Source organism: Sus scrofa, chromosome 2 (assembly GCF_054392235.1).
Source record: "Sus scrofa isolate SSC_HxYL_T2T_F1_AM1 chromosome 2, Sscrofa_HxYL_maternal_Yorkshire_Landrace_v2.0, whole genome shotgun sequence".
NCBI lineage: Eukaryota > Metazoa > Chordata > Mammalia > Artiodactyla > Suidae > Sus > Sus scrofa.
Window position 1 is genome coordinate 86,305,879 of NC_139384.1, and position 20,253 is coordinate 86,326,131.

Sequence of the window (20,253 nt, forward strand, 5' to 3'; positions counted from 1 at the left end):
AGCTGTCTCCCAGTGACCCGAACTTGTCACCATCCAGAAAGGACCAGCCCAAGAGAGTAGCTTTTTTTTTTTTTTTGCTTTTTAGGGCCCCACCCGTGGCATGTAGAGCTTCCCAGACTAGGGGTCTAATCAAAGCTACAGCTGCCAGCCTAGACCACAGCCACAGCAACGCTGGATCCTTAACCCACTGAGCAAGGCCAGGGATTGAACCCGCAACGTCATGGTTCCTAGACGGATTTGTTCCCACTGAGCCACAACGGGAACTCCCAAGAGAGTAACTCAACTACCTGGTGTCCCTGGCCTGAGGGCCAGTCCCTGACCAAGGTCACGGCAGAACCCACAACCACCTTGCCGCTCCTCTGAGGTGGAAGGGACAGGGGTCAGAGACCAGACCAGGGGTCTTTTGTTTTAATGGCTGCATTTCAAAGAACCCATTTAAACTAGGAAAACTCCCCAGGAAGGGGTTGTGTTAGTGCAACAAAGAAGAGCCTGGATGAGGCTCACCAGACACCTCCAGAGGAGACCTTCCTGCCCAGGCCGCTGCAGGGGGCTGGGGGACGCAGAGCCCTTCCCCCACCCCACCCCTGGGCTAGAGGCCGCCATGGCTGGGTGCTAAGGCACCAGGGCCAGGGAGAGCACGGCCCAGCCCGCGGGTGCGCCAAACCCCCAAGCTGTCAAGAAGCTGGTGGCTCGCAGCCTTCAACCTGCAGTCCTTTGCTCAGGAGGAAGGCATCCTGCTTGGGATCCCGACCCAGGAAGAGCTTCAACATGACGCTGGCATCCTCGGAGCCGCCAGGTCTCAGGATACAGCTTCTGTAGTCCATGCCCACCTGCCGAGAGGGCGGGGCTGCAGGAGGGGCCCAGCACCCCTCCCAGCTCGAAAACCCCAACAGCAATCTGTGCACCCTTCCCATACTCCTCGGGGCCCTTCACGTGCATGGGGGGGCGGGAGCAGGATGCATGGCCTCTACAGTGACTACACAAAGGGCAGGAGAGCAGGATGCCAGGATGGAGCCCCTCAGGGCCCAGGCCAGCTCCTCACCTTGCCACTCAGGATGCCCTCCTGCTTGAAGCGCGTGTGGAACATGTCCGCGGAGTACACCTCACTCCACAAGTAGCCGTAGTACTGGGCATCGTAGCCCCCCGCCAGGTGGCCAAAGGTCGCAGGCATGTTGGTCCCTGGGAAGGAGCAGAGAGGCTCTTGGTGGGGCCCCCAGACCTCTCAGTGCCCCTTCCCAAAGGAGGGGGGCTTCAAAGCAGCCCCACCCAAGAGGAGGAGTTGGCCCAACACTTCTAGTGGGGCCTTGGGGCTAACAGGAGAAATAAACATCTGCCCACTTTCTGCAGAAACTCAAAAGGGCTCAACCCAGAGCATCTTCCTGCCGCCACTGGCTGCTGAGGCTCAGTGTGAAGGGGCAGGACCCACCCCCAACAATGGGGACAGGATGATGCGCTGGTTAACTGCCTTCTGAAGGGACTCCACTGCCTATGAAGGAGTGAACCATGTCTACCCCGACACGTATGTGTTCAGACCTGGTCTACTCGTTATATCTGGGCCTGACACCCTTGTCTCTTCTGCTCCTTCCAGGCTTTTCCCACTGCATGTGTGGAGGGTGCTCCAGGAGGCAGGAGCCGCCCACCCTACCCATCGCCCCCACGGCCCCCAGGTGGAGGGACCAGCCCAGAAACCAAAGCAGGAAAGGCCAGAGGTCAAATTCCTCCTCCCAGACCCCCTCATACATCACTATGAACCTCTTGCCCTGACCTCTAAAGTGGGCCTGGCTTGGAGTGTGGCTACCTGGTGTGGCTGGGACCCCAAGGATCTCCTGGCAGAGTCGGGCGTACTCCTCAGCCGGGTCTGCGGCCGTCTGCGTGTGCAGGGCCTGGTCTACCTTGGCCAGGACGATCTGGCGCAGGTTGAAGAGGCCTGGGTGGTAGAAGGACAGGGAGGCTGGCTCTGTGCTCATGCCACCCCCTGCAGCCAGGTGGTGCAAGGCCTCCTCGGCGGATGCAGCGGGAACCGGGGGCCCCCACCCCACCAAGGCCCAGCCGCACCTGTGTTGGCCTGCCGGGACTTGATGAGCTTCTCCAGCAGCTCCTGCGGGATAGCGCTGCCCGTCCGGTAGTGCTGGGACATCCTGAGCAGCGGCTCTGCCTCCCACACCCAGTTCTCCAGCATCTGCGAGGGTGCCTCCACGAAGTCCCGCTCCACGTGTGTCCCACTGAACATGGCGAACTCGGCCTATGGGACGGTGGAGCTGCAGGCGTGCCCGGACCCCTCCCTGCCCAGACACCCAGGGAGGTGGAGTGAGCACGCTGCCCTCACCCCCACCCATGAAGCCAGCACTCTCAGGAAGCCCTGCATCTCAAAAGGCAAGGACCTGGAAATGGCGAATCTGGATGGCATTTGACAGGAGTGCTCTTTCTGGGGGAGTGGAGGAAACGGCCATGGCATGTGACAGTTCCCGGACCAGGGATCGAACCAGAGCCACAGCAGTGACAACGCCCCATTCTTAACCCGCTGAGCCACCTAGGAGGTGCTTGACAGGAGTTCTCTTCTCCATTTCTGTGCAACTGAAATTCTTCCTGCAGACACCGTGCTTGAGGCAGCACATGGGGAACCCAGGCCTGGCAGGCGCTGGGCCAAATAAGCCCAGTGACCCTGGCCCGTCCTTTCTAGGCCTAAGGGCAGCAGGGCAGACGCAGAGGACACCCTCAGCCTCCTTACTCCTGGGGTCACCCCATGCCACCTTCCAGCTCCAGCTATTACCTGGAGATAAGCATCCTATTCATGGTCTCCTGAATGCCCTGATGTTGGCCTTTTCCTGTTTTTGTTTGAGACTGCCCTGAGAAGTGTTGTGTGGTATCCTGAGCACGAGGGCGGTGACCCACTCACAGAGGAGACATGGGTGTTAGATCAGCATCATTCAGACCAGCCCCGGTGCCAGGGGGTTCAGTGAATGAATCAACTTGTATCAGACCATGTGTCTTTAAACAGAAACACACATCACACAAGGCTGCTCATGGATCAGCTATAACAATGCAGTGACCAGTGGCTCTCTCGGGAGCCTGGCTCCCTGTGTCCCTAGGAGCACTGGCTCAGTAATTCCTCCCTCAGCATTTGAGATGACTTTACAGAACAGAACTGTGATGAACAACGAGAACCAGCTGTACCAAGAGATAACTGAGGGAGGTGAGGGAGCCATGAGGGTCAGTGGCAAAAGAGTGTCCAGGGATGGGAAGTAACCCCTGTTGGACCGCTGGTCCAGAGATGGGAAGTAACCCGAGTAGACCATGCAGAAGCCAGAAGGGGAGCGGGGGCAGTGATATACATTCGCAGGCTTGCCCTCTGCTGCTGCTAGCTGGTGAGTGGGTGACCCCCACCCTCACACTACAGACAAGACTTAACCACGATGGATGACACCAAAGGAAGAGCTAAAACTACAAAACTTCTAGAAAAAAAAATTAGGACAAAATCTTAGTGCCTTGGGTTAGGAAACAAATTCTTCCACAGCACACAAAAAAGTGCAAACTGTGAAAGAAAAAAGTTAACAGACTGAATTTAAAAGTCAAGACCTTCTGCTCATAAACACACTTATAAGTAGTCTCTCCATACACAAGAGCATCACTCGGCCGTGAAGCCCCGACACTTGCTACCGTGTGGACGGATCTGGAGGCCACGACGCTCAGTGAGAGAAGCACACACAGAAGGACACACAGTGTGTGACCCCACGGATGGGAAACATCCAGAATAGGCACAGCCACAGACATAGAGGGTGGGTTCCTGGTTGTCAGGGGAGGGGGCTTCTGGGGAGGGGGCAGAGGGAGTGACTGCTAAGGCTCCTGAAGGCTCTTTCTGGGGTGACGGACATGTTCAAAAATAGGGCCCTGGTGATGGCTGCACAATGTGGTAAACTGTTCCCACACACCCTCTTGAAGCACACAGCCCTCGCCCTCAGAAGAAAGTGCTGACCATGAGGAGGGGCCGGGTACAAGCATACATGCGGCGGGGCTGTGGGCACAAATGCCAGGCAGGAACCCAGAACCCCCAGGGTGAGCCTGCCTTTGCCCCAAGGGCCTTTTGTGAGAGTCACTTGGACTTGCTGAGCCTCAGCGCCCCCACTGAGAAGGCAGCTCATCCCCACTGCCTCGCTGAGCTCACTGCTCACAGGACCCAGGGCTGTGCTATGTCTGCCCCCAGGACCGTCCCGCTGATTCTCATCACTGGTGTCATCAGACTTTGCAGGCAATGGTCCTTTTTGCCCTCATTCTTCCCTTCCTCACTTCCTTGTTTTTGTGTTTTTAAAGAAAACTCTTGGGGTTCCCGGGTGACTTAGCGGGTTAACAATTTGGCATTGCTGCTGCTGTGGCTTGGGCTTGATCCCTGGCGCTGGAACTTCCTCATACCACAGCCAAAAATAAAAAAAGGGAACCAGCCCTGCTGACATCTTGATCTTGGATTTCCAGCCTCTGGAACCTTGAGTACATACATTTCAGTTGTTTACACACCCCGCCCGTGGGGTTTAACAATATTAGCTGATACGGGGGTCAGGACATCCGTGGTGACACGGGACGAACAGTGCAGCAGCAAGGACCCCCGCCCTCGGACCTGCCCACACCCACCTGGGAGCATAGCTGGTGCATCACATGCCCAAACTCATGGAAGTAGGTCTCCACCTCATCGTGCTGCAGCAGGGAGGGCGCGTCAGGCGTGGGCTTGGTGAAGTTGGCCACCATGGCTGCGATGGCGATCTGGCGGCTCCCGTCCTGCCGCAGGCAGCCTGGCTGCAGGCCAAAGCAGGCTGCGTGCCCATACTTCCCTTCCCTGCAGAGGGACATGGGGTCAGGCCTGCCACGGTCTGCTCTGTTCACCAGGTCAGCCCAGAGGGTGTGACTCCAGGACGTCCCTCCATCAATCAGATACACAGACTGCTGACTTCAGCCTCCCCCCTGACTCCCAACCTCCACACCCCTGGGCAGAGGAGTGGCACGGGGGCCCACCGCACACACCTCGGGTAGAGGTCCAGGTAGAACTTCCCGATGACTTTGCCTGAGGCTGCATCCCTGACAGAATACAGCATCACATCCTCATGCCACACAGCGGCACCCTCCTCCAGGTGGAAGGTCAGCCCCAGCAGCTCCTGGTAGATGCCCAGGAGCCCACGGGTGACCACCTGCATGGGGAAGTACTCCTTGAGCAGGTTCTGGTCCACACGGTAGCGTGTCTCCTCCACTTGGTTCATGTAGTAGCGCATGTCCCAGGCGTTGATGCGGCCATCAAAGTCAAGGCCCCGCTTGGTGCACTCGGCCTTCTTCAGCTCCAGGATCACAGCCCGCTCCTGCTCCCCAAGGGGCTTCAGCTTCTGGGCCAGCTCATCTGGGGGCGAGGGGAGAGGCAAGGCTACCTCCCTGCGTCCCCACACCCCTGGAGACCAAATCAGGGTGCGGGAAGGCCCTGGGAATCCCCAAGAGTGGCCAGAGCAGGGCTCTCATGTCCAGTCAAGGTCACCCTGAGCCCCCATGGCCCTCGGTGGGAGCAGGGGAGGGGGTTACCTAGGAAAGTGGCCACCACCTGGCTGGTCTTGGCCATGTTCATCTCCAGCACGTAGTCAGCATGGGTGCTGAACCCCAACAGGCTGGATTTCTGCGCCCGCAGCCTCACCAGCTCCCGGAGGATCGCACAGTTCTCCTGCAATCAACAGATGGCTGGGGCCACAGGTCGTGCCCTCCCCGGGCAGGGCTCCAGGGCCAGCTCCCCAGCTCGGTGGCCTCAGCAGGCGAGACTCTTGGGGCCCTGAGGTAACCCATCCTCTTTATAAACCCTGGGTCCTCTTAGAAAGCAGCAAGGGTGCAAATGTGTCAGCTTCAAGCCAGAGGGAAGACAGCACGACGGCCAACCTCCCTGGCCTCAGGGCTCTGCTACACCTCTGAGGGCTCCACCCAGCCAACCAAGCCAAGTGGGACAGACAAAAAGTACATGTGCCTGATTTGTTTACAAGCAAACAGGCCTGTTCGAACAGGAAGCTCCCGCTGGCCTGGTTCATCTGCGAGAAACCAACTAGACCCAGGAGGCTGAGCCAGAATGTCCAGCCAGACGAGGGGCTGGAAGCCAGTGGCCAGCAGCGCTGTCTCCGCAGCACCAGGTCCCCTGACCTGGAATTCTGCCCCAGTCAAGTGCAGGGCTAAGGCGGGGCAACACCAACCCCTAATGCGCAGCCCAGCCTGCAGATCTTTATACTCAGGCTTAATGATACAATCTTGCAGCCACGGAGCAGAGAGCAGCACAGTGAGAAGTGCGCTGCCCCAGGTGGCCTGGGGCTCACCCTCTCTGGTTCTGCAGTGGGGGTTCTCCTGGGAGACCCAGTCACCACAGGACCAATGTGGCCTATCTGCAGCCCAGGAAGGCAGGATCACAGGACTGTCCTGCAAGCTCCCCTATAGCACCTGTGAGGCCAAGTGAGTACTGCTAGTGCCTGCAGGGAGCAGGTAGGGGCCCATCCACCAGCTCTTCTGATTGAGACGCTGAACAGGAGCTAGAAGGCCCGGCCCCCCAGGCTAGAGGCCCAGGGCGGGGAGGGGAGGGGGGAACATCTGCAAACCCGAGCTCATGGGGCATGAGCAACACCCCAAGGAGAGAGGGCTTAAGGCTAGAGAGGGTGGGAGCAGGAGGACAAGCTCGGGAAGAAGCCAGAACCTCACCCCAGTGGCCTGCCGGGTGCCAAGCCGGCAGAGACAGCCCCTCACCTCCTTGCACCGACAGTTGAAGGCTTCCTCCACCTTCCTCCTGGTCTCTGGCACATGGCACTTCTTCAGAAGGGGGAAGTAGTGTGGGTACTTGAGGGTAACCTTCAGCTTCTCATCCTCCGTCTTCTCTAGCGAGTTGAGAAAGTCCTCGGGGAGCCCTCCTGTGTGAGCGAAAGCGGCTCTGAGAGGACAGGCAGGAGGGTGGGCTTCCCTCCCACGTGGGAGAGTGAGGTGCCAGGGCGGCCCCCGCATGCTCTGGGCTCAAGGCCGCTCTCAGCCCACCTCTGTACCCACAGGGACAACATCAAAAACTCTCCCCGCCTTGGAAACCTGCCACTGCTCCCGTGTGTTCTCTGGGACCAGCGCCAGAGGGCGGCAGGACTCCCAGGCAGCCCTGGATGGAACTGGCACGTCCTCCCCACTAGGGTTGTGAGGCCCTGGAACTCTTTCTCTTACTCAGGACCTGGCTCTCACTGGTGAAGGTGGTAAAAGCATGGAAGGGATGCCACCAGCTGAACCCCACGGGGCTAAACTGGAGCTGAAGGTGCTGAGACACACTCACGGAGGTGTGTCTGCACACACATGCACACAGGTAAGCATTTCTAGCTCCCATCTGCTGGGGGCCTGGAGGCATAGCTCCCTAGGCACCAGACCTTGGTTCTGACTCCCCGCGGGGCTGGGAAGAGGACAAATGAAGCTGGCACACCCTGGGTCACATGGAAGCATCACAGGGACACATCCACTTGAATGGGTTCCTCGAGGCCGGAACAGGAGAATGAGCATCAAAGTAAGTGATGACAGCACAGGATCACACCCCACAGACACAGAGACCCCTCAGGAAATACGGGAGGGGGATCCTCTGACTTGCAAGAGGATACGAACAGACAGGGAGATTGGAGTTAGAAAATCACCCCCTAGTGGTGAAGATGTGAGGAACATTACAGAGGAAATGCCTAGTGGAAACTGCCTTAGCCGAGGGATCAGGGCTCAAGGAGAAAAAAACAAAGTTCTACGTATGCACATATGACCCTCTATATATGGGGGTGGGGGGAGGGAGGAGACAAACACACCATCTCAGCTTCTGTAAAATGACACCCATTCTTTTCGCAACCAGAAGAAAATAAACCAGTACGGCTCCTGCTCAGCTGGAACTGAAACTGAGACGCAGCCAAACCCTGCTGGGTTGGCCACTGCCCCAGCCCTGAGAGACCATCCCCTGGGGGTTCATTCTCCTGTGTGGGAGGCCGGGGCAAGATAGGGGGTCCCTGGGCTGGACAGACTGGTGGTCAGCAGTTGCAGACGGCATGTGAGCAGGATCAGTTGCTGGATTCCAGAGGCCTGGGATTCTTTGGCCAGGAAACCGCGTCTGCCCAAACGCCAGGAGCTACATGGTAGATGCTGCCCGGGACACAGGGTGGGGACCAGAAGTCAGGGCAGCAGAGGTGGGTGGGATGGATGGATCTGAGGCACTTGCCCAGGACAGCATGCATCTGCAGGTGTCTGCACAACCCAGCTGCCCTGGAGGCCTGTCCCCACAGAGGCGAATGCCACATCACACCACACGCAACGTCCCGTTACATGGAACCAGAACCGCATGGTCCCATCTGAGTCCCTGGGCAGAGCTCACAGGCTGCTGCCCATCTATCCTGGGTTTTCCCAAAACTGTCAATGTGGGGAAGACGGAAGAAAATTTGTAAAAGGCTGAGTCATCACTCAACAAGAATGCAGCCTGGAGAGGGGAACTGAATGTGCCGCCCGAGGCCTGACTCCAGCCGGACAGGCCCAGAAATGAGAAGAGCGTCCTGGGGACATTGGGAAGGTTGGGGGACTTCCCCGAGGGGGCCTGCGCTCAGGGGCAGCAGGAGGCGCCCTTGCTCCTGGCCACGTGTCCCGAGACCACAGCTAAGGGCAGCACCCACTGTGTCCACAGAGGGAGGGAGACTGGGCCAGGGTGGCACCAGGTCTCTCTTGTTCTACTCTAGCCGCTTTCCTATGGGAGTGAGCTTCTCAAAACATAGCAACTGGGGAAGAGAACAGGTACTAAAAAAAGGGCACCCAGGCCCCAGCCCTTTGGCCCCAGGCATAGGTGGTGTGGGGAAAACCTCTGTCCATGCCTGTCATTTTGCAGCATTAAAGACACAAATGTCACAGAGAGGGGTGGGGGGACGCCTCCTGTGCGGGCAGTCTCGGTGGGCAGCCCATGGTCCCCCCAAGGAAGAATCCAGAACCTTGGGTTCCAAATACCCTGAGCACCCCAGGTGAAGAGCCCTCCCAGGAGCCCACAGATGCCTTCCTCTCTTCCTCCCTCCCACCAACCCCATACCACATGCACATACCCAGCTCCTCTCGTGTAAACGGCAGAAAGGTCGTGTCTTCGTTCAGGTTCTTGTTGAAGTCGATGCACAGGAGGCTTAGCTTCTTTTTGATGCTCTTAATTTTCTGAAGGAAAAGAACAGTGTGAGAGCAGGCAGGAGCATGGAGGGGCTTCAAGATCCAGGGCCCCCCAGGGAGAGAAGGCAGATGAGGGGGTTGAGCAAAGAGAGGCAGGAGAAAAAGGGCTATGGGCTCGGGACACTGCGTGGGTCCTCAGAGACCCTGGTGCCTGGGGCCTAAGTGTTAGGGCCCCTCAAGGAGCTTTCCAGACCCTCCTCTGCAGGAATCACCTCCAGAGTCAACAGCCTGAGCTTTGGCCATTTTTTCTTTTTTTTTCAATTTTATGGCCGCATCCACAGCACACAGAAGTTCCTGGGGGAGGGAGGGAATCAGAGCCTCAGCTGCAACCTACCACAGCTTCAGCAACACCAGATCCTTAACCCACTGCACCAGACCAGGGATGGAACCACTCAGCAGCAACCTAAACTGATGCAGCTAGATTCAACCCACTGCACCACAGTGCCACCTCCTATTGGCCATCTTAATGGAACTTAGTTTTTGTTCTTTCAGGGTCTAGTTTTTATCAACAGCGATTGAGCGATGTGGGTGAAGCAACCACGTGGGACCCTGCTGGGCCAGCTGTGGGGGCGCTCCCCAGGGCCCAGGCCCCCCAGCAGGACAGCACCTGCCCCGTGGTTGGAGCACCCATCAGGGACAGGAGATGGGAGGGCGTGTGCCCACCAGCTCGGCAGAGCTCGGGCCTATGGAGCAGACTGGCTAGAATCAGCCCTCCTGGGCACTGGCCTCACTGCAGCTCCCCATGCCCCACCCCCTCCACATCCATGACCTGGCATGACAACAGGGCTCCCTTGGAGGACAAGGCAGCACCTAGGACTCCACCCAGAGGCAGCTGGACGCCTCTTCTGGGCTCTGTCCTCAGGGTCCCTCTGGCCCAGACAGTCCACACAGCCCCCACAGACCACACACGATACTTCCCAAAATTTCCAAGCCACCAGGCCTGCAGCTCCAGAGGAGTCTCCAGCCACAGGAGGAACCAACTGAGGGCTCTCTGAGTCCTCGTTTCTTCCAGCACAAGGTGCCGCTCTGGGGCGGCCTTTGTATTAATCACGAGAACAGTCACTGACCTCTGGGTCAGCCTGACTCAGGTGACAACCGTCTTTTCATTTCCTAACTCTGAACTGGAGGGACAGCCCCTTCCAGGGGTAGCCAATCCCTAGGGACAGTAACATCTTGCCCAGGGGCACTCCTTTTCCACGTGAACCAGCCAATGCAGGGCAGCAGCCCAGCCCATGGAGTCCCCACACTCAGGTCCCCACCCCTGCTCTGGTCACCCTTGGCTAGCCCCCAACCCCAGAGCCTCAGGATCATTCAAACTAGCCAATCCCAAGCCCACTCCTTCCAGGGGAACCACACTCAAGGTTCTGGACTACAGCCCCCCGACTCCTGACGGACCCTGGTGCTTCCCGAGGCGAGCCAGCTCCTCTCCGGAACCGTGAGAGCCAGCTCTTCTCAGCGGCAGTGGCTCCTGACCACTGGCCTCACTGTCCTCTGTGCTCTGTACAAACAGCCTCATTCAACCCTCACGACGACCCCTGGGGGTGGTCCTCAGGGCACCCCCCAGTGCAGATGGTGAACAGAGGACAAAGGGGTTCAGTGACTGGCCTCTGGGCACGCAGCCAGCTGGCAGCAGAGCCGCGTCTGGTTCCAGCCATGAAGACACAAATGGGACTTTGCCCTGGGCCTCGGTGCCCACACTTCAAACAGGAGCCTCCCTTGACCATGGGTGGCTCCAGTGCCTGCCCCACTCCTACTCCCTGCACCCCCAGGCTGCCTCCTGGGGTAGGAGCTGAGCTGCCCGTTGCCCACTGCCCAGGGTGCCCCAGGAAGACCGTCCAGCTGGACCAGGAATGGGAAGAGCTAAAGGCTTTGCCCCATGGTGGGGGCAGAGGCACTAGTCGGGGGTCTCCCAGCTCATCAGAGGCACCAACCTACCTCTGACTATAAGGGACAGGCCCTCAGCAGGGAGTACAGTGGCTGCCGGGGCGGGGGCAGTTCCTTCCCTCATCCAGACTGCTCAGAGCTTCACGCAGGAGGCATGAAGAACCGCATGGTAGGGGTGACCGCACTGGCCCAAGGGGGACAGACAGCCACCTCAGATGCAAACTTGCACAGCCAGGCCTTCCTAAAAAGCTGGGAGGACCTGGAGACACAGGCCTGCGGGTGTGGCCCCCATTGGAACCTGGAGGCTGCGGGGCTCAGCCGAGAGGAGAGGGAGAAGGTGAAGGCAGGAACCACACTTGTCAATGTCACATCATTCTCCCAGCCTCAGCGCCCACTGGGGAATCAGCAGATGACCTGTGTGATGCTGTGACCCAAAGAAAAATGCCCCTTCCTGGCACATAGCTCCTAAAGCCTGAAACCAGAGGATGGGCTGGAACTTTGAGCTCCACCCTCACAACTGCTCCCTGGGAGGGAAAGCTGAGCATTAGAAGTTGAATTGGATGCCAACAGCCAGTGATAAAACTGTGCTTATGAAACAAAGTCTCTATAAACAGGTGGGGTTCAGAGAGCTTCAGGGTGGGTGAACACAGGGAGACTTGAGGAGGATGCAGCCTGGAGGGAGCAGGGACACCCGTGCCCTTCCCTGCACCTCTCCCCCTGCATCCCTTCCAACCCGGTGATCTAGAACAAGAACTGAGTTCCTGAGTCCTGGGAGCCGCTTGCTGCTCTGCAAATCAATGGAGGGGACGTGGGAGCCCCTGACCTAACCTAATGGCCAGAAGCACAGGGATGACCTGGACCTGTGGCTGGTGAGGGGCTGAACCCCAGACTGGGGTTGGCACTGGCTCCAGATGGATGATATCAGAACTGACCCACAGGACACCAGCAATCACAGCCGCTACTGTGGGAAACCCACAGGCCTGGTGTCAGGAGGAAGCAGGTGGGAGCAGGTGCTGAGGATGGGGCAGCATGTCTTCCTTGAGAACCATAGCACCAGAGCCATGGGGGCACTGTGCGGGAGAGGCAGAGGCTGCTACGCTCCCGCATGCTCTTCTTGCTCTGGGGAAGCCCTGTGACCTGGAAAACTGAGGGCAGAGCAGGTGCAGATGGAGCACTGTTCCAGGTAGGCCTTCCTTCCTGGGGTTCGGGCGGGGGGTCAGGGGCACCCACCTCCTGCGTTTCCTTGGGCAGGTGGAGCCCATTTCTCCGGCCCAGTTTGATCAGCCGCTCCAGGTACCGTGCCGCCTCTGGCCTCAGTGAGTCCTTCTGGACCTTCTCCTAGAACACGAAAAACAAAGTTCCGTTTACAACAAAAAATCAGGATGATGCCAGGTGCTGGCGAGGCAGCAGAAAAGGGGAGGGGAAGCTGTCACTGAAGAAAGGATAAAAGCGGTGCAGCTGCTCTGGAAAGGGGTTAGGTGGTTTCCTAAAAAGCAAAATAGGTGGCATTCCCGTCGTGGCTCAGCACAAATGAATCTGACTAGTATTCATGAGGACACAGGTTCAATCCCTGGCCTCACTCAGTGAGTTAAGGATCTGGCGTTGCCGTGAGCTATGGTGTAGGTGCAGATGCGGCTCGGATCTGGCGTTGCTGTGGCTGTGCAGTAGGACAGTGGTTACAGCTCCGATTCGAGCCCTATCCTGGGAATCTACATATACTGTGGGTGTGGCCCTTAAAGACAGAAAAAAAAAAAAAAAAGCAAAACAGGCAACTCTCCCAGGACTCAGCAACTGCAGCCCAGGCACTTATCCCAGAGGAATGGAGACCTGTGTCCACACAAAACCTGTACACAAACTTGATTTATTGCAAACAGCCACAAACTGAAAGAAGTGCAGGAGGCTTTCGAAAGGCACAGAGTGATAGCGAGAAAGGGTGGTTGTGCCAACGTCAGGATCCTGCTGTGAGACTAGCTTTACTTCTACAAAATGTGATACCGGGGGAACCTGGGACCTACCGGACTCATCTCTTACTGCTGTATGTGAACCTACAACAGTCCCAATAAAAACTTCAGTGAAAATAAACACCACCTGTGCTGTCAGAAACTCCCAGCCACTCCTGCATAAAGCACACGGAGCCTCCCCTGGTCCCAAGGGAAATGGGTCAAGAGTTCTAAGAAGGACCTGCCAGCCACACAAGAAGCCTCTGCATTCCTGGGACGTGGGCAGTGGCCCTCAGCGGCTGCGGGGAGCATCGACCAGGCAGCAGGGACTGCACATGCCAGCCAGTCATATCCTACCTCATGTGGGAGGCAGGACAGCCCCTCTAGGTGACACCAGGAAGGCTGGAGAGTGAGATGACGGCATGGATGTGGGAAGGCCTGGGCACATCATACTTCTCCTCCTTCCTCTCACTTGTCCTTGTCACATCTTTAATGTTGTCTATTGTGGTAAAACGGCCCTACTGTGACACTTACCACCTTCACCAGGCCCATGAGCACAGCTCGAGGCAGATTACATTCACACCTCCCACCTCTACAACTCTCTGCAGCTTTCTACCGTGTCAAGCCCAGCGAACAGTCTGAAGAGGTCTACACGCTGGTCCGTGCCCCCACCCCGCGCTCAGAGCTGCATCCTGTCTGCCGCACGCACCTGCAGCCAGACGATCCTCTGGTACACATCCTGCCTCATGCTCATCTCCACATCAAACTCGGACAGCTTCTTGTCCGCCTCCGTGCTGGCCGTGCGGATGTCCTTGCATGGAGACACGTGCTGGGGGAAGTCAAGGATGTTCCTCTGAACTGAAACAGGGGCGATGGACAGTGAGAAAGCAGGCCCCATGTGGAAACAGGTGGGCGCGGGCCTCACGCCCAGGCAGGGGGCTCAGCATGCGGCCAAGTCGATCGGTGACACTGTTCAAGGCGGCCCTGGGCTAGAGATGAACACGCATCCTCGGGGACCCACAGTCCAAGGGAGAATGGATCCAACTCATGACACCCTAAGCCAAAGACCATGACAGAGAGGTAGGATGAGACCCAAACAGGCTAAAGGGACTGGAAGCCAGGAAAGAGCCATGGCCATTGATGGCTATGCTGCAAGTTCCCAGTGATTCTATACCTCATAGCACATGTATGCACTTTGTGAGACAGGAAGCGCATGGGTTGCTGTGAGAGTGTGAGCTTTAATTGTCACCACATGACCTGGAAACCCCAGTCCTAGGGGACACCCAAGAGAGAAAGAACACCGTCCACCCAAAAACGTGTACACACACAATCACAGCTACATGATTCGTAATAACCAAACAGTGGACACAACCCTGAAGCCCATCCACACACTGGAACAGTATTCAGCCACGAAAAGGAGAGAAGCACAGACACTCACTACCATGTGAACAGACCTGGAGACCACGATGCTCAGTGAGAGAAGCAGACACAGAAGGACACACAGTGTGGGAATCCATGGATGGGAAACGTCCAGAATAGGCACAGCCACAGACAGATGTGCATTAGTATTGTCGGGGCTGGGGAGGGGGTGGGGAGTAACTGCAAATGGGGAAGGGGCTTCTTTTTAGGGTGACAGAAAAGTTCTGAAATTAGGTAGTGATAGGGAGTTCCCATTGCAGCTCAGCAGGTTAAGAACCTGACTAGTACTCATAAGGATGCAGGTTTGATCCCAGGCCTGGCTTAGTGAGTTAAGAATCTGGCACTGCCATGAGCTGTGGTGTAGGTGGCAGACGTGACTTGGATCTGGCGTTGCTGTGGTATAGGCTGGCGGCAGCAGCTCCAATTTGACCCTAGCCTGGGAACTCCCATATGCCTCAGGTGCAGCCCTAAAAAGCAAAATAAATAAGTAAAACATAAAATAAAATTAGGTAGCGGTAATGTTTGAATATGCTACACACACCAAAAACACTGAAATGTATGTGTTAGAGACGTGTGTTAATTAAACTCAATAAAGCACCTTTTAAAAAAAGGCATATACTTTGCACTGGAGAGGTCTGAATTAAAATAACAGTTTGGTGCCCTCCACGGTTCCAGGCCACGAGAATGTCCCCAGGTCTGGTGGGTGGGCTATACTGTGGAGACCCTCTGTGGGCAGTGATCTGCTCTGCCAACTAAACCAAAGACGGTGGGCTCTGGGTGGGCCTGATGTCGGCTGCCCGAGAACGAGTGTGAATAGGACAGAAACAGCCTCTGTCCATCTGGGATTTGCAGGCTGTGGCTGCACCGAGTGTGACAACAAAACAGCAGAGTGTGGGATTAGTCCAGGCAGCTGGCGTGGGGAGAGGCGGCACAGGAAGGGGCACCCAGGGGCAGAGCTCAATCTCCTCAGAGAACTCCATGCCTTGCAAGGCAGAGGGGTGGGCTATTTGGCCTGCACAAAGCCCCCAGATGGGGGCATGGGAGGAGGTGCAAGGGGGCCCGTGGCCAGGCACCAAAGAGCCAGCTGAGGGGAGTGTTTCAATTCTAGACTGCTTCTAGGGTGAGTTGAGGAGGGCACAGGGACACTGTGGGTCCTCCGAGCAGCCTTCTGCTCGCCAGTACCCCAGTTCAGTACCACACCCACAGTACGTAAAAGTTCCTGGGCCAGGGATCAAACCCATGCCACTGCAGTGACAACACCAGCCCAATGGGCCACAAGGGAACTCCTCTAGTTTCTTTTAAGATGACTCAGACTACTGAGCGGGGACAGAAATAAAAGGTCCCAGGAGTGGAGGTGGCGATGGGGAGACCAAATCACGGCTGGCAGGCAGGTGATGCCCAGTAAGTGGGAATCAATCCTCCTTGTGTCAGACACGAGGGGGAGACAGAGGCCTGGAGCAGGTGACTGAGGGCAGGGCCGGCCTGCGGGCACTCCACCTGCTGGCTGAGCACAGCCCTTACCTCCAGGACCTTCTGCAGTCCCAGCATGCGCAGGCAAGGCATCAGGGACACATGAGAATCCTGCAGCTAGAACTCAGGGATTCTAGATGGTTCCCAGAAAAGCAACTTTCCTAAAGATTCAGAGTTCTCAGACTTGTCAACTTCTACAGAGGAGGCTCTGTATCTGTCTGACCAGAGAGGGAGTGGACAGACCTCACAGGGGAGAGAAGGAGCCACTGGGTGGTGATGAGAGTGCCTCAGGGGACCAGGTTACTCAGAGCATGGGGGGTGGGGGAGAGGGAGGAGAAAAACCAAAGGGGGCTGAGTTGGGAACAAACTACTCAGAAGGAACAAACATGCCCCAGGACAGGGGAGGAGGTTCCAGCTTCAAGGCGCCAGCACCTGGTACATGGCTCCTGGAGAGGAGGGCTGTCAGACTCTGTCCAGGGCTGCCCATTCTGGGCCCTCAGACGACATAGCCCATGGGTGACACAGCCCATGGAGATGGGGTGGGCCGGCCACGCCTGGAGTGAATTGAGGAGGGCACAGGGACACCGTGGGTCTTCCAAGCAGCCTTTTGCTCACCAGTACCCCAGTCCAGGCAGGGCCTGCCCAGGCTTACCTGTGTAGGACACTTCCACGTCAGCCAGTGCCTTGAGCGTGTTCTCGTAGGATACATCCTGAAGCTCCTGGGTGCCCACGCGGTCGTACACACGCTTTGTCTGCTCGATGAGTTCTGTGGTGAGCTCCCCAATCTGCTGGGCGCTCAGGTCCCACCGGAGGTAGTTCACAGCAGAGCATGGCGCCGCCACATCCAGGGCATCTCCTGCACAGGCTGGACCCAGGAGACAGAACCCCACACCCAATGTGTCTGCTTCAAGCCCGGAATCAAAATCGGGGTCAGGGTAAGGTTTGGGATGGGGGAGGACATGGTTTCCCAGAGCTGATGGTGAAGCTCAAGGGCTTAGTGGGGAAACAGAAGGCAAACAGTTCTTCTGACACACATTATGATCTTGTCCTCAGGGGACACCAGGGACCTGTCATTGTCACAACTAGGGAGTGATGCTGCTGCATCAGTGTGGTCAGGCATCCTGCCCTTCTGGACAATGCCCTGAGGAGGACTGAGCCCCAGATGTCAGCAGTGCTTAGGTGGACATCTCATATACACGTGCACTGCATTGAGTCATTTGTTTGATGACAGCATGTTACCCCCGACCTTCCAGATTGTGATATGTGACACGTGTACTGTATTACCTTTCTAAAAGACGGGGCAATCCTGGGTATTCAAATGTCCCTAGCCCCAAGAGTTTTGGGATAAAAGACAACAGCGGCTATCACTTGAACCTTATGGTGGTCGGGCATGTTTTGACCTCACTGAATCTTCAGATCTGTAATCTGCATCCTCTGTTGCCCCACTTTACAGATGGGAATCCTGAGATCACCTTTGACCCCACAGCCAGCAAGTGGCAGAGGTGGGATTCAAAGCCAGGCAGCCTATCCCATTCCATGCTGTGAACTAGGGGACTGTGCTCAGCCCACCTTTGTAAATCTGCACATCTGGTGGTTGGGTCCTCCTGCCCCCTTTCCAGGGCTCCACCCTGCACTCAGGATAAAAGTTCAAACCCTTTATCAGAGTTTACACCAAGGGCTGGCAAACATCCTGTCTGTCCCCCTCCAGCCCCTGAGCTAAATTCACTTCTGACTGTGACCCAGAAGGGGTGCAGCCTGCTTGACAAGTCTAAACCACTTGGCCCCATACAAACTGGTTCCCTGACCCCTGTTCTGCATTGTTTGCACTACAGTGGATTTAGCCACTTGGTTCTGCCAATTTCTCTGTACCCTCTCACACGAGCTTTCTTCAAGAAGTCTCCTGGGCCTGCTGGGGGTTGTCCTCTCTGCCCTGAGCCCCACCATGCTGGCCTTTCTTCTCACATCCCTTTCTCAGAGAGGTCCCCCAATGGCATTCCCATAGCTTCTGAAGGTCTGCAATGGCTACACCTGTCCCAAACTACCTGAGTAAAAGAATAGAGGCCAGCTGGGTGTGGAATGCATAATAAGCAAGAAGAAGCTGCTCCAAGGAAATGGGCACCTGTGTTTCATTTCCCCCTTCTGGCAGGCAGGAGAGGGGCAGGGCAACAGTGGTCCTGGAGTCCTGCTTTTGAGAACACTAAGGGTCTTTGCAAGGTGCTATTGGCTTGGGCCTGTGTATGGTGTCTCTCGGGTAGGTTTTTTGTTTTTTCTTTTTGGCCATCCAGAGGAATGTGGAGTTCCTGGGCCAGAGATCAGATCTGAGCCACAGCTATGATCTATACCGCAGTTGCTGCAACACTGAAGTTTTTTTTGTTTTGTTTTGTTTTGTCTTTTTGCCTTTTCTTGAGCCGCTCCTGCGGCATATGGAGGTTCCCAGGCCAGGGGTCCAATCGGAGCTGTAGCCACCGCTCTATGCCAGAGCCACAGCAACACAGGATCAGAGCTGCATCTACGACCCACACCACAGCTCACAGCAACACCAGATCCTTAACCCACTGAGCAAGGCCAGGGATTGAACCCACAACCTCATGGCTCCTAGTCAGGTACTGTTAACCACTGCACCATGACGGGAACTCCAACACTGGGTTCTTTAACCCACTGTGCCACCAGGGAACAAACCTGCATCCTGACACTGCAGAGATGCCACCAATCCTGTTGTACCACAGCAGATCATTCTCTGTTGGGGACCATTCTGGGCATGGTGGGGTATTGAACAGCATCCCCGGTCCCACCCACTGGAGGCCAGCCACCTCCGCCCCCAGATCACAATGATCAGAGATGTCACCGGATGTGGCCCAGTGTCCCGAGGGGACACAATCACCCCAGCTGAGGAACACTGATACATACCAAGTGGGGATAAAAAAGGCTCTTAAGCTGAGAGAGATTAGATTTTTTTAGCCAAATGACTGCTGCAAATTTAAGGGAAAATCTTTGCAGACTATTTTGGATTTTAGAACTGCAAAAAAGGAACTGTGGGTCTGCATTAAATTTGGTAGTAAAGAAGGGCTCCAGAAGCTCCAAAGAGGTGGGAAATATAGTGGAATTCTCAGGAAAATCTTCTGAAGGAGCTAGGATTTGAAACTTTGAGCACATTCATTTTACAAATATTTACTGATTATCACCAGTGTGCCAAGTCTCTGAGCTAACAATTCTGCAGCAAAAAAGGCAGACAACACTCCTGCCTTCCTGAGACCTGAAAAACCCTAATTATGATTATTATCTTTAATACAATTATTACCATCATCCCAATGGGCTGCAGAAAGACCTGAAGGAAGAGAGGTGGGCAAACCAAGTTCCATGAGGCACCACGCAACATCCTGGGCCATTTTCTAAAACAGAGTATACAGATTGCAAAGCTCCCATAAATGAAAACCATTCCCGGCAGTCCCCTTCTGTTCAACATAAGAGACCCCCAGCTGTGTTCTAGCCAAGATGACCTGTTGCTTTCCAAACGCGTTGCCCCTGTGCTTGCCTCCCCATCCTTGCCCTCGAGGTTCCCACCAACTGGGACGCTTCTCCCGCAGGACAACTGCTTCTCTCCACTGGGTCCAAGCTGAATCAAATGCCACTTCCTGCGAGAAGCCCTCCAGGACTGCCCTCCCTTAAAGATGTATGACCAGCCCCAGCACCAACCACCATCTAAAGTCCTTGCTTGATTTTGCTTCTTGAATGCTGGTCTCCGGCTTTGGAACTGTGTCTAGAACTCCCTCAAGTCCATCCCAGAGCCCGACCCGTCCCCAGCAGAAGAAACATGGAGTTTGCCGAATGAGTGAAGGCGCGCTGGAACACGGATTCATTCTGGGGCTCGCCGACCCCCTCCTCCGTTCGGGCCCGGATCACTTGAGGGTCACTGGGCTCCGCTCGTAGGCCCCAGTGGCGACCCCGGGGAGGAGGCAGGAGTGCGCACGAGTGCGCACCGGGCGCCCGGATCTGGTGAGCGGGGCCGCACCAAGGGGAAGCAGGTACCTGCTGGGGGCTTCATGGTGGGCGAATGTTCAGTGACGGCCCCTCCCTCCACCTGGTCCGCGTCGGAGCAGCGGTCAGCAGCCTCGGTCCTCTCTGCTGCCGCAGCTGTCCCGACTGAGGCGCCCGCCGCCCGCGCGCCCACCGGATGCTGGGAGAGCGTGTGTGCTGGATAGTAGGGCGCAAGCGCGCGCCCTAGCCCCACCTACATCGCGAGGCGGAGCGCAGGGGCGCAGACTTCCTCTGCGCGGTCGCTTGAACCACCCCCGTCCATCATTGGCTCTTAGTGGTGAGAGGGCGGAGCCTTCGGGAAGGCTAGCGG

The 20,253-nt window shown here is 56.6% G+C and overlaps 1 protein-coding gene across 1 annotated transcript; it reads right to left on the reverse strand.

Annotated features, from left to right (window-relative positions):
- Positions 1-419: 419 nt before the first annotated feature.
- Positions 420-20,063, reverse strand: THOP1 (thimet oligopeptidase 1; the record flags this gene model as incomplete). The annotated part of the gene is given in 13 exon segments (NM_214223.2): positions 420-830; positions 1,043-1,179; positions 1,799-1,927; positions 2,056-2,242; positions 4,624-4,825; positions 5,011-5,377; positions 5,554-5,689; positions 6,745-6,905; positions 9,081-9,183; positions 12,310-12,417; positions 13,729-13,877; positions 16,561-16,773; positions 19,935-20,063. Coding segments are annotated over 13 exon segments (2,064 nt in total). The 5' UTR covers positions 19,951-20,063.
- Positions 20,064-20,253: the final 190 nt, after the last annotated feature.